Source organism: Abramis brama (genome assembly GCF_963993115.1).
Source record: "Abramis brama genome assembly, chromosome: 16".
Classification (NCBI taxonomy): Eukaryota; Metazoa; Chordata; class Actinopteri; order Cypriniformes; family Leuciscidae; genus Abramis; species Abramis brama.
Genome location: NC_139978.1, coordinates 17,986,449 through 18,001,000, shown reverse-complemented (window position 1 = coordinate 18,001,000; position 14,552 = coordinate 17,986,449). Strand labels below are relative to the sequence as shown.

Genomic DNA, 14,552 nt, shown 5'->3' with positions numbered 1-14,552 from the left:
GCTTTTCTGATGTATCAAATACTTACGTCATGCAATAAAATGCAAATTAATTACTTAAAAATCATACAATGTGATTTTCTGGATTTTTGTTTTAGATTCCGTCACTCACAGTTGAAGAGTACCTATGATAAAAATTACAGACTTCCACATGCTTTATAAGTGGGAAAACCTGCAAAATCTGCAGTGTATCAAATACTTGTTCTCCCCACTGTATATATATATATTAACATAAACAATTGATATTATACAATAAAATTGAACACGTTTGTAGGTCTTGCAAAATTTATCATTGTAGCCTACAAATGTTATACATATAGCCTACATATACTGTACATACATATATATATACATATATCCTAAAGGTTTTCTTTTTTTTACTGGCTGAATGTTTTGTGGCCAAGATTTAATTAGATTGTTTTAAAATATATGAATACATTTCTCTCTGGTTTTGTTTGGCAGCTGTAGTACATTTTATGGTTATTAAAAGAACATTAGAACATTACAATCTAAAAAAAAAAAAAAAAGTTTTTTTAAAGCAGAAGTTAAAATCACAAAATTAAAAAAAAAACAAAAAAAAACAAACCATAGACTAAATTTTAACTGGTAAGATGAATCTGAGCTTAATAATTGGCCTACAGTATATTAGCCTACATTTGATTTACCCCATTACAATATATATTTAATATACTTTATTATGTCTTTCAATTCAAACACAAATATACAATTGGACATTTCATTAAATAAGATATAATAATTGTTCCTTATTTTTCCTTCTACTTTCTTTTCCTTTATTTTTTCCCTTTTGTAATAATACCCTCCACCAACACATTAAAAAAACACACAATTAGAAAAATAAACAATAAGTACATAGTTAGACACTTTTACATTATGAAAAAAAGGAAAAAAATTAAAAAAGAGAAAAAAATATGAATAAATAAAAAAAAAGATAACATTCACATGTATATCAGACTCTTATAATTACACACAATTCCTAATAAGGAATTCAAGTAATATTATTTAAACAACAAATAATAATAATAATAATATTAAATAAAATAATAAATAAGCAAATTAAAAGGGAGGGAGGGTTAGGCCTAAATAAAAAAGGTAATTAATATATATTCATTTATTTAGAATATTCTTTGTTTTAAGAGGTGCCCATATCAAAATGTATACTTTTGCTCTTAATTTCACCTTATCCTCTCCATAGTGTACTTTAGAAACTATAGGAGTCAACATTTTAAGTGGATCAAAACCTTTCATCAAAGTTATACATGAATTTTGAACAATACCCGTTCTTGTCTTAGTACAACTTTGATGAACTTTTTTGATCCACTTCATATGTTGACTAAATCTAATCAGTCATTTAAAACTGGGGATTCTTGCTTTCTCCAAAATGTTGTTATAACTTTAAAAGCTGTAGTAATTATCAGTATTCTAAATAAGTATAACTTATCTTTATTAAGTAAGTATTTGATTTTTAATTAAATTTGATTTGATTCTTAAATTTGATTTTAGGTTGATGTCACTTTTTAATCTCTCTTTACTTTAGACAGCGCCCATCTTTTGGCAAATGTCACACTTTGATTATTATAGTTATTTTTATTATTTTGATGCTCATAATGCAGCAGAAGGACTTTGATAACAGTACACATTATATAACTTCTTTCAGTATTTTGAGCGAAAATCTAATTATTGCAAATTATATTTATTTTTCTGATCAGCTCAATTCTGACCTGGGTTACACAAGCCTATTCATATATTTATCTTCGTTTTAACATTAGTTAACTAGGCTACATTTGTTAACATTAACTAATAATGAACAGCACTACAGCATTTATTAATCTTTGTTAATGTTAATTTCAACATTTAACACATTATTAAAAAATAGTTGTAGGCTATTTGTTAATGCACTGTGAAAATGAAAAAACAAGCTGTATTTTTATTAACAATAACGTTAGATTACAGATTATAGCCTACAGTAACAAATATATTGCTCATGGTTAGTTCATGTCAGTCAAACCTCAGTCTAAAGTATTATCAAAAAGTCTCTTGTATACAGTGGCGGTTCTAGGATTTTTCTGTAACAGGGGCCATTAAGGGGCCACATGTTACATTCAGGGGCCAAAAACAGGGTACATTCAAGCACACAAAATTATTTATTCAGTACGGTGCAAATACATTTCGGCAGTCATTCCTTTTTCAAACGCTCTAATAAAAAATTATGAGCCAGTAAAGTTCTTAATGATTTTTTTCATTTATTTATACTGTGCATAAAGGACACAATGCACTTCTTTCTGAATTCCACCTAGCTTTTAAGTTTCATAATCATGTCGTCGCTTATAAACAGTAAATTATTGTTAATTGTTTGGGGGTGGAATTGCATCTGTGATCGTTGTGAAGAATTCTCTGGTTGCTCTTCTCGTCGACGATTGATGGGTGGGAATCTCTAGGCACCTCACGATTCGATTCGATTACGATTCAGAGGGTAACGATTATCGATTATTAACGTTTTTTTTTTTTTTTACTACTTGGTACTTTTAAAGCAAAGTATTTATGATGACCCATAACGAACTTACTTCCAATACTTCTTATATTAATTTTATTAATAAAACAAATGGAAGTGATTTGGCAAGTCAACTGTAAAGTTACATTTGCCAGCATATGTCCCAACATTGCAATGAACCAACAGGAAAATAAATGTGTGCCTGTACTAGCAGCATACTTGTAGTATATTAATACAAACTTCACCATATTCTGAATCTCTAGCATTTAATAATAGACTTCTAACCAACATCCTCCTGTTATGTGCAATGAGCAATATAATCCTTCAGACAAAAAAACATTCTGTAGAAAATTCACAAACAGTTTTCGTTCAAAAATATAGAATTATGTACCAGCAGCTCTCATATAATGCTTGTGAACTTATGCATATTCTGAATAATTAGTAACATAAAGTTACACAGCTGCTCTTATTCACAACTAAATAATAAAGAGTTATGACTTGAAATGTTTGCTGTATACCACAATCAAAAACAGCTTATACAAAAAAAAGTGAATGAACATCTGCAGAGAGCACAGTCAAAATGTAACTTTTTGTGACTGACATTGCACATATTGCAGGGCAGTATAACGTACGTATAACAGATCGGTTTACAGCATATTGATGTGAAAACTAAACAATACAGAAAGCAGCTCTTATACAAAAAATACTAAATGGGTAACAATGAAATTTCCAATTTTCCATACGTTAGCTTTTAATGAAGAGGGTGCCGTTCGGATTTGGCGCTCAGCCATCATGCGTTATGTGCAGGTAATGTGCGCGCCACGGACTGTCCGCGCACTGCACGTCCGCTTTAGAGTTCCGCCTTTTGCGTTCCGTCAATATTACGTTATTAGGAAAAAAATATATTTTTTTTTAGAAAATCGATTTTTTGACATTTGTGAATCGATTCAGAATCGTCCACGTCGGCATCGCGATGCATCTAAGAGTCGATTTTTTCCCCACCCCTACGGGGGCCAATCAGATTTCAGCAGGGGCCAGGGCCCCTGTGGCCCCGCCTCTAGAACCGCCCCTGCTTGTATAGGATTCAATGTCCGCATTGCGCTTTATCGCCATTCGCCAACACTCCGACCCAAGCACAACCCATGCGAGATAGGCCTAGCCTCCACTATAGGTTCATAAGTCATATTCACAGCTTTATTACAGCAAAATTATGTTGGCCTACTTACCACTCACACAGAAGTGAAATTCGAAATAAAACGAAAGAGGAAGTAACACGCCTTGAGAAAGAAACTTTAACTGTCTTTTAACTTTATGCAGCTAGTTATAGAAGTAGGCTACACAACGCCTGTTTGTCTGAAGACCGATTTTGCATCGACTTGGGACTCGCACGAACATCATTTTTGTATTTTTTGTATTTTTTTTATTTTTTTTACAGAGATTATCCATAACACATGGATTTGCTCAAGACTGTGTATCTGCTGTCATGCTTGACAGTTGTCAATGCAGGTAAGTTAATTTAATGCTTTCCTATCCACCTTATTTTGCAACGCGGAAATCTATTAAAATGTCTCTATTTGTGCAAACTGCTACACATTCATTCAATTTTGAATTTTGCTCACGCAAGTTGAAAGGCATTTGGTTGTGGATAGTAAAACATAACTGCAACTTTTATCAAGTTCATGGATAATTGTGCTTGCATGTGTTAATCATCATTTTGATACTATATTCGTCCCATAGAAGTAAGCTATTTTCTATTAATGTGTGTGAGAATAGTAAAACTATTTGTGCTACAAACAAGTGTGTTTATAATTATGACAATACATATAATATGGTAAGAAATAAGGGGAGAGCGGGGCTCAAACTAATGCGGGGCTAGTTGTTACACCCTTGTTTTAAATACTTCCACACATATAGCATGACGAAACTTAGTGTTATTAGTTGCCATATTAACCTATATAGAGAAAAAATCACTGAACATTTATTTTACCATAGCAAAAGTAAATTTCTGACTTACAGTGAGGAAAATAAGTATTTGAACACCCTGCTATTTTGCAAGTTCTCCCACTTAGAAATCATGGAGGGGTCTGAAATTGTCATCGTAGGTGCATGTTCACTGTGAGAGACATAATCTAAAAAAAAAAATCCAGAAATCACAATGTATGATTTTTTAACTATTTATTTGTATGATACAGCTGCAAATAAGTATTTGAACACCTGAGAAAATCAATGTTAATATTTGGTACAGTAGCCTTTGTTTGCAATTACAGAGGTCAAACGTTTCCTGTAGTTTTTCACCAGGTTTGCACACACTGCAGGAGGGATTTTGGCCCACTCCTCCACACAGATCTTCTCTAGATCAGACAGGTTTCTGGGCTGTCGCTGAGAAACACGGAGTTCGAGCTCCCTCCAAAGATTCTCTATTGGGTTTAAGTCTGGAGACTGGCTAGGCCACGCCAGAACCTTGATATGCTTCTTACAGAGCCACTCCTTGGTTATCCTGGCTGTGTGCTTCGGGTCATTGTCATGTTGGAAGACCCAGCCTCGACCCATCTTCAATGCTCTAACTGAGGGAAGGAGGTTGTTCCCCAAAATCTCGCAATACATGGCCCCGGTCATCCTCTCCTTAATACAGTGCAGTCGCCCTGTCCCATGTGCAGAAAAACACCCCCAAAGCATGATGCTACCACCCCCATGCTTCACAGTAGGGATGGTGTTCTTGGGATGGTACTCATCATTCTTCTTCCTCCAAACACGTTTAGTGGAATTATGACCAAAAAGTTCTATTTTGGTCTTATCTGACCACATGACTTTCTCCCATGACTCCTCTGGATCATCCAAATGGTCATTGGCAAACTTAAGACGGGCCTTGACATGTGCTGGTTTAAGCAGGGGAACCTTCCGTGCCATGCATGATTTCAAACCATGACGTCTTAGTGTATTACCAACAGTAACCTTGGAAACGGTGGTCCCAGCTCTTTTCAGGTCATTGACCAGCTCCTCCCGTGTAGTTCTGGGCTGATTTCTCACCTTTCTTAGGATCATTGAGACCCCACGAGGTGAGATCTTGCATGGAGCCCCAGTCCGAGGGAGATTGACAGTCATGTTTAGCTTCTTCCATTTTCTAATGATTGCTCCAACAGTGGACCTTTTTTCACCAAGCTGCTTGGCAATTTCCCCGTAGCCCTTTCCAGCCTTGTGGAGGTGTACAATTTTGTCTCTAGTGTCTTTGGACAGCTCTTTGGTCTTGGCCATGTTAGTAGTTGGATTCTTACTGATTGTATGGGGTGGTTTTATGCAGCTAACGACCTCAAACAGGTGCATCTAATTTAGGATAATAAATGGAGTGGAGGTGGACATTTTAAAGGCAGACTAACAGGTCTTTGAGGGTCAGAATTCTAGCTGATAGACAGGTGTTCAAATACTTATTTGCAGCTGTATCATACAAATAAATAGTTAAAAAATCATATATTGTGATTTCTGTTTTTTTTTTTAGATTATGTCTCTCACAGTGGACATGCACCTACGATGACAATTTCAGACCCCTCCATGATTTCCAAGTGGGAGAACTTGCAAAATAGCAGGGTGTTCAAATACTTATTTTCCTCACTGTATGTTAATTTTTCATGTCATTTTTCAGGTGGGGCATGTTGTAACACTGCGTTACAATGTGCCCCTATTAGAACAATGCTATTCTTTTCATACTTTTATGAATTGTATTGAGAAAACTTGAGAAAAAGGTGAATAAAGACTGAGAGTCAATGTTCAGAAATTATTAATTATTATTATGTTTTGAAGTATGTTGTATAGCTGTGTTTTCCAGTGTGTTTGTTGTCAAACTCAAAAAAAAAAAAAATTTTAATTATTAAAAAATGCCATTATTTTATATTAAAAAGTTAATAATTGTATTTTTTTGAGAAAATATTTTAGTTTGTCTTGATTAGATCAGATAGCATTTTAAGCTGTCATATGGTCATGTTACAATGTGCCCCTCACTTGTTACAATGCACCCCACCACCTGGGGCATGTTGTCACATTTCACTTCCATTCTTTCGGGGTATATCAAGAAAAAAGTATACACTGTCTTAATAAAACAAAACTACATAATTGTAGTAGACATTTAGTCAAAAAGTCAAAAAACGTTAGGTTGTGCCCCGCTCTCCCATAGCAGTTTGCAATATCAAACAGAAAAAATGAGCTGTTGTACAGTTCAAAATAACTGAAATCTGATGATACCAGACACATTTCCAAACAATCTTAAAAATAAGGTAAATACTACTTTTTGTTTCATAAAAAAAAAAAAACGGTATAAAAATACTGCATTCCCATACCTAATTGTGATGTTTACCTTACAGTTGTTTACAGTAGGATGGCAAATGTACTGTATCATTTATCATTCCATTGTAATTTATTATTAATAGTTAAATAACATAATCAGATGGGTTTTTTAAAATGTCTTCTTTTGAAACTCATTCAAGTTTGGAGGGTGAGTAGCCTAAATGTAAACAGAGTTTATATTTGGGTGACCTATCCCTTTAACGTTGCAATTTTCCTAATTTGTCTGTGAATGTTGGATAGTTTTTTTATCTTTTTTTTTTTTGTGACATACAGAAAAGGAGAAATATTGAGTTAGGAAGTTTAGGAAGATCTTAGGTTATAATAATGTGTCTGTCTGGTGAACAATTGTTAATACGTGTGAAATATTCATATTTTTTATGTGAATTGTAAAATTGCACAATGGCTGCCTGCTGCTTTTTTAAAATATTGTTAGTGTTCAAGTATCATGGTCTTGTCATAAACTCAACTATGGACTCTGACTCAAATTAGCTGGTCTCTAGTACAACATTGCCTGTTAATAATTAATAGTAAATAATATTGTTTATATATTCTTTCACCCGTTATCAGCACGGTTAAAAATGCTACAACCACCATCCAAATCTCTCTTGATTCATCCTGCCTATTTTTGCTTCTCTGTTTCACTGTTCCACATCAAGTACAGTACAAGGTTCTTAACAGAGGAACCTTACTTCTCGAATATTTTAATGTGGATGACAACTTTTATAATTAACTTTACAATTTATAAATATAAATAGGCCTACACTAATTGTCTTTGAGGTTTATTTTCTTGCAAGAAAAGGTCAGTGACAGTGAGGGGAGGGCAGCTTTCCTCTTTTATAGACTCAACTCTCAGAATGTCACCCTTTATCATTGTATATGGGAGTGTAATGAGATTCAAGGATTTTGGAAGGAGATAATTTTTATGATTGGTAAACTGGTTGAAGAAAATGTCCCTCTTGCACCTAAATTTTGTTTGTTTCATATATACCCAGTAAATCTTGAGGTGAATGCAAGAAAACGAAAACTAATTGATTTCAGTTTGCTTCAGGCCAGGCGTGCTATTGCTTTAAAATGGAAGGAGACCCAAGGACCCTCCCCTAGTCAGTGGTTTAAAGAAATGACCTGCAACCTTGCCTTGGAAAAACTGACTTATGTCGTTAAAGGGAAACTAAAAGACTTTTATAAAATTTGGGCTCCCTTTTTGCATTACTGTAACCAAGACCAGACAACATGGGATGACTGAAATAACAAATTAAACTACACAATGTAAGGCTGTGAACTGTGATATCAAAATGTATAATTTTCTTATTTTATTTTATGGTTTAGTTTTGTTCTAGATGTCCTGTAATGTGTTTCTTATTATTGTCTTTATTTTTAATTTTATTTATTTTTTGTCTATTTGTTTATATTATTAATTATTTTTAGTTTATTTTATCTAAACAAAAGCCAATAAACATTTTGTTGAAAAAAAAAAAAAAAACTCTCAGAATGTCTCTAGGCCAATGATGGTGTTTTCAACTATATGTGGAACATTATTAGACTTGTTCATCAAATTTTATCCTTGACCTCCTTTCACGTACCAACACTCTTCTATTGTCATATGATGGTCACACACATCTTTAAGATAAAATTTCTTCTTCCGTTATAATGCCAGAGGAAGATAAGTCTGAAATGTTATGGTCTGTACTAATATTTCTCGTCCTTGTGTATCCACAGGTTCTCACTCACTGATGGCTTTGGCAACATATATAGTTGGACAGACACCATTTCCTGAGTTCAGTGTTGTGGTGATGTTGGATGATCTGCAAATAGGATATTATGACTCAACCACATGGAAACCTGTCTATCGCACTAACAGTGATTCAAAATACTATGATGAGGAGAAAAGTGATGCTGGTGTTGTATTTCAAGACATGTATAATAGCATGAAAACTCGGGATATTTATGTTAAGGAACATCACAATAAAACAGATGGTGAGAACTATACAATATCAGCATTAACAAATAATTTAATAACAGATGTAGCTTATGTGTTTTATTTATTTTATTAAAAAAATTGATGTAAGACTTTAAGAGGGTAATCATAAAGTCCAGAATATTCATTTTCAGTTCACTACATTCTATATTGTGTCAGTGTCAGAGTGAGGACTAATAAAAATACATTTTTCTTTTATTTGAAGGTGTACATGTGTATCAGAGACTTTCTGGATGTGAACTGTTGAATGATGATAAACCAGGTCCACTTCATTCCTGGGATGCTTTTGATGGACAATGTATAGAGGAGTTCACCTATGACCTGGAAAAAAACGATATCCATATGAAAAAGCCATGGATAATATCATGGGACCAAGTAAAATGGCTTCATATACAGTTATGTGAAAATGTTTATCATCCTATTTGCGTTAAAGTTTTGCGAAGGTACCTGCATTTGGAAAAGAACAATGTGATGAGAAAAGGTGAGAGAATCAACCTGATAAACTTCAGTATAATTAAGATAGAAAAAAAAGTATAATCAACAAATATGACCCAGACAGAAGTACTGACCGAAAATGTGTGCCTCTGAATGCGTAATGAAACATGAGAATCATAAATAAATAACTGATGCAACAGTTAAACAACAGTAACACTTCTCATTATTCTCTGTAGTGAAACCCAGAGTCAGACTCATTAGAAAGAAACTCCCAGACTCTCAAGGGCTTCGGATCAGCTGTCTGGCCACTGGCTTTTACCCCCGTCACATTAACCTGACCCTGTTCAGAGACGATCAGCCTGTGGATGATGATCAGATCACAGGAGGACAGATTCTGCCCAACGGAGACAGAACTTACCAGATGAGGAAGAGTTTAGTGATCAGCGATGAAGAACTACGTGAAGGACATGATTACAACTGTACAATGAAGCACCTCAATCTGGACAACAAACTGAACATTATATTTGGTAAATAAAAATGCCCAAACCAGCAAGCAAACAAACAAAATGTCCTTTTTGATATCAACAACTACATAGATTTAATAATAATAAAAACTATTTCAGTACATATCTTTAGCTTTTGTATTTATTTTCCTGTTTTGTTTTTTTTAATTCACCACAATTTCAGATACAGATAAATATGACCCAGGAGGATCCGTTAGTCTGTTTGTAGTTATCAGTGTGCTGGTGTTAATGTGTGTGGCTGTTCTCATCGTAACTGCACTCATCATATGGAGGAAGAGACGTGCTGCTGGTAAATGTTCTACGGTCCAGTTCATTACGTTTGATGCTCAATTAGAAAATGAAACTAAACATCCTGTTCCTTTAGAAGAGGCTCTTTCAATGTTTACCGTTTACAGTTTTGTGATTGTGACTTTTTATTCTGCTTTATTTCATCTTATTCAGGACAAGGCTCTAAGACGTCACTGAATAAATACTCCCCTGTGAGTATACTATGTTTTAAATGAAGTCAGCAATATGTTCATTTTAAGTTTAATTTTGGAAAATGTCTAGAAATTGAACCAAATGAATGTTTTATTGATTTCAGCCTCCACATATGATGAAAATTGAGTCTATGTAATGCATTAAATTAAAAAATCAAGACAACACATGGGAAAATGAGCATTTCGGGGAGGTTCCAAGATGATTCCTTGATTGCACGTGTTTTGATCAGCTCTGCATTCCCAAATACTTAAATTGACTTGTAACATTGTAGCAAAGAAGACTTTGAAAGATGGCTAACTCTAATAACACAATGATTTGTCGGACACAACAATGGGTGGATATGAAAAAAGGAAAAGTGCTGGAAAGAAGGCTGGAAAGTCCAACCAAAGCGTAAATGCTAACACTGCTAGCAAAACTAGCAGCAGCACTCAGGTGGCCAAAACTTTTGTGAAGATCCCTTCCAGTGATCTGATTACAGACAACTTGCATGATTATCTCAAACAAGACACTGATCCGGATTCATTTATAATATTTTTTAATTTACACTACTGCGTTTTCGTTTAGAAACGGAGACCTTTTGCTACGTTTGCACCTCCCGTCCAGACTAAGGCTACGTTTACACGGAAACGATCTGAAGAGAAAACGCAAAAGTGATCACTTTTTTTTCTGCGTTTAGATGATCGTTATGGGGGGGAAATCTGCGTGCATACGGTGACGCAAAAGTGTGTGAAATTCAATGTAGCATGCACTCCAGGCGGCTAGGTGGCAATGTGAAGCACTGATCGGTGCCTTCACTGTCTAGCAGACTTTTGCGTTTTTACCGTTTAGACGGAAACGCGACGGTGGAGCGTTTTTAAGATTTCCACTCTGGAGGGTGGTTTCACTTTTTTGCGTTTTTAAGCCCCAAAAACGCCGTCGCCATCTAAACGAAAGGCACATCTGATAAAATATTTTTACGTTTTCACCCGCGAGCGTTCTCGTGTAAACAGGGCCCAAAACGGCAAAAACGAAGACCTAAAACGGAGAATTTTAGAAACTCTGCCGACCCTGTTTTGCGTTTTGAATCTCCGGAGCAGTGTTGCCAACTATTTTCAAAGGAAAGTAGCTAACGCCTCCTCTAAAAGTCGCTAAATGTCGCTAGATGACGTCATACGTCAATTAGCATATTCATGACGTCATCATTCATTGGAGGTTACTGAGGTTTGTCCAAAAAGTAGCTAGATTTGTCGCTAGTCGCTTTTTTGAAAAAATGTCGCTAAAGGGGTCTGAAAAGTCTCTAAAAATAGCGACAAAGGCGCTAAGTTGGCAACACTGCTCCGGAGGGCGTTTTAGTAAAGACGGCCAAAACGGAGGACTTTAGAAACGATGACGCAGAGGCTCACGCTCGGCTCTATGATTGGGTGTCATCAGTCATGGAGTATACACAGGTAATATTCTTTATATACTTTCTATGGTAATATTCAGTATCAGTAAACTCGTTAAACGCGTGCATGCTAGAAATAGAACCGACGCCTATTTTTCATGCGACACGCAAGCGTGTTGGAAGCGTTTCCATGCAAAAAAGTTTAGGAAAAGATGTTTAGGCCTATATGTCATTTTGACACAAATACATATTAATAAATGACATTTTGATGTTTTGTTTTTTACAGTCTATGTTTGAAAGTCTCTAGGTTTACACCGGCACGCGCATGCCCACTGTTGGTGAATGGTCACGTGATCCGCGTTTTCAGTCGTTTTAATGTGGACGGAGATCAATTCTAATACGCAGCTAAAACGCTGGTGTGGATGGAGATCGTATTCGTTTTAATTCTCCGTTTCTAAACTAAAACGCAGTAGTGTGGATGGCTGATATGGATGAATTTATACTGGTGGAGGAAGAATTTCCATCTCTCCCTGAAACTCCATGCAAGTCTCCAGCCCCAAGCAACATAGCACTGTAGACAGACACACAACGGTCATCCGCGCACAGATCTCAGAACTTTTCTGTGATAAAAAATGATAATAAAAAAATGTAATTTGAAATTGAATTTTTTTTTTTTTTTTTTTTTGTATTGTAGTGAACTGGCAAAAATTAGGAAAATTGGTGAGGATAAAATTTGAGGTAAAATTTCCATCTTCTAAAAAAGTAGAGGAAATTTCTGAAATGGACAAAACATAACTTGCTGAGCAGAAACTTAAATTAGAGGAAATTTACAAAAGAATGGCTTGAAGGGGGCGAGAAGAGCTCTGCCTATTTTTTAGACTTGAGAGGCATGCAAGCCAAAAATAATTATATTGAGCAATTGAATATTAATGGTGATATTGCTGAGGACCCCAAAATCATTGCAAATTTTTGTTGAGTTTTATAGTTATCTTTACACCTCAAATTTTTGTCAACAATCTATGTTTTCTGAGTCCTTGCCCAACATAAAGCATCTTAGCATAGAGGATTCTAATATGCGGAGCTCCTCTCAGATTAGAAGAAATTATTGATGCCATAAATTATTTGAAAAATAAGTCTCCAGGAATGGATGGTATTACTGCTGAATTTCATAAAGCATTTAGAAAGACCATAGCTCCTTTTTTGTTCAAAGTTTTTATGGAGAGCCTTGAAAGAGCTTTGCTTCCTCCAACCCTGATGTGTCAAGGGCTTATCACCCTTAAAACCAAATAAAGACCCCATTTTAATTGATAGTTGTCAGCCAAATACGTTGCTAAATAATGATTATAAAATAATTGCTTTTATCAAAAAGACTGAAATGTGTTTTAAACAATCTGATTTGTTTAAAAAAGAAAAAAAGGCGCATCTTCAATAATATAGGCTACGTTTGGTTTTGGACATTTTACATAGATCTCTAATGATTGTTTTGGACTATAAAGATTTCGAGTCCTTAGGAAAGCCCTTTAAAGGGAATTAAAAGGAATCAATACCAAAGTGATAAGTCAGTTAGCCGATGACACTGCCTTGTTTCTGAAGGATGTCTCTCAAGTAGATATTGCATTAGAAACTATTAAGCCCTTTTCCAAAGCCTCAGGTCTTTATAATATCAATTAATGTGAGCTGCGTCCAGTTGGCAACTGCTTGGAGTCCTCAATTTGTAACATTTATGTAAGAGAAAGCATCACCTTTTTGGGGGTTAAAATAATTTGATAATAAGATAATAAGAGGCGCCCCTCCATTTTTTGCCTCAAAAGACATGCAAAGTTGAATCATTTGTTGCTGAGAGATCTGTCACTCAAGGGAAGAGTTCTTCTCACTAAACCAGAAGGCATTTCTCGCTTATCATTTACTGCTCAGTCACTTTATGTTGACAAACAAACATGTAAATTAATTGACAGAATATGAGAATTTGAATGAAAAAACAAAGTTCACTACTAAGAAATCAGTAATATTAAATTCATATGATAAAGGTGGTCTACATTTTATAGACTTTAGCTCTCTGAACAATGCTTTTAAAATAAACTGGCTTAGACAATATTTTCAAAACCCATGGTCTGTTTGGAATATAATCCCTCTGTATATTTACTCTCATTTAGGTGGCAAAGAATTTCTTTTAATGTGCAATTATAAAATTGAAAAACTTCAAATTAAACTCTCTAAATTCTATCATCAAGCACTTGCTGCTTGGAGTCTCAATTAAGTATTCATTTATGCTTACTCAACAATATATAGATATGCTGTTGTTTTGTTTCTTTTTTCTTTTCCTTTTCTCTTTTTTTGTATTTTCTATTGTATTGTGAAGCATGTATGTTCTTCTTATTTAATATGGAAGTTACTCATGCTATTTGCTGATAATAAAGCATAAAACAAATAGCATTTGCTTGGTGGATGTAATTTGGGTTGTTATGAAAAGGAATGTAACACAGGTAACGAATGTTTAACAGTTATAAAATGTTTTAAAGAATAATATCACTTTATTAGTTTTCTTTTCTTGCTGGTCAAAAGGAGATTTGTGTTTTATCCAACCTGTTGTCACTCGCAACTTCAAGGCATCTGATATTGTCACATGTCCAAGAAGAAAAATGTGCATCCTTATACAAATGCCCAAAGTGCCCATAATGTGACGTATTACTTTCAAAGAGAAACCTTTGCCATCAATAGACTGACGCAAAGGGCATGGAAATTTGTGCCAGAAACCAAGTGAATATCATTTTATCATAATGACATATTTTGGAGTAAGATTTTCAGTTTGACTGTGTAAGCTTAAAACTGAAATTGCCACTCATGCTTTAAAAAAATGCTGCCTGAAGAAGCGTTATGTAATCTAATGTGTGACATGCCAAAGTTCAGATTTATCTTTTGAATGGCTGAATTCAG

At 34.7% G+C, this 14,552-nt stretch overlaps 1 protein-coding gene across 2 annotated transcripts in view; it reads left to right on the top strand.

The window, feature by feature from the left end:
• The window catches only part of LOC311065815 (DLA class I histocompatibility antigen, A9/A9 alpha chain-like), a 484,454-nt gene extending 470,358 nt beyond the window's left edge, over nt 1–14,096 (top strand). The window contains exons 2-8 of one of the 2 annotated variants that reach the window (XM_084086584.1): nt 3,942–4,012; nt 8,558–8,815; nt 9,022–9,297; nt 9,488–9,778; nt 9,939–10,064; nt 10,217–10,254; nt 10,359–14,096. In XM_084086584.1, the coding sequence (XP_083942710.1) occupies nt 3,958–4,012; nt 8,558–8,815; nt 9,022–9,297; nt 9,488–9,778; nt 9,939–10,064; nt 10,217–10,254; nt 10,359–10,391 (1,077 nt within the window). In that variant the 5' untranslated portion in view covers nt 3,942–3,957 and the 3' untranslated portion in view covers nt 10,392–14,096. Of the gene's footprint in view, nt 1–3,711; nt 4,013–8,557; nt 8,816–9,021; nt 9,298–9,487; nt 9,779–9,938; nt 10,065–10,216; nt 10,255–10,358 lie in introns of those variants that run through there. The other variant, XM_084086583.1, reaches the window with a different exon arrangement.
• Nucleotides 14,097–14,552: the final 456 nt, after the last annotated feature.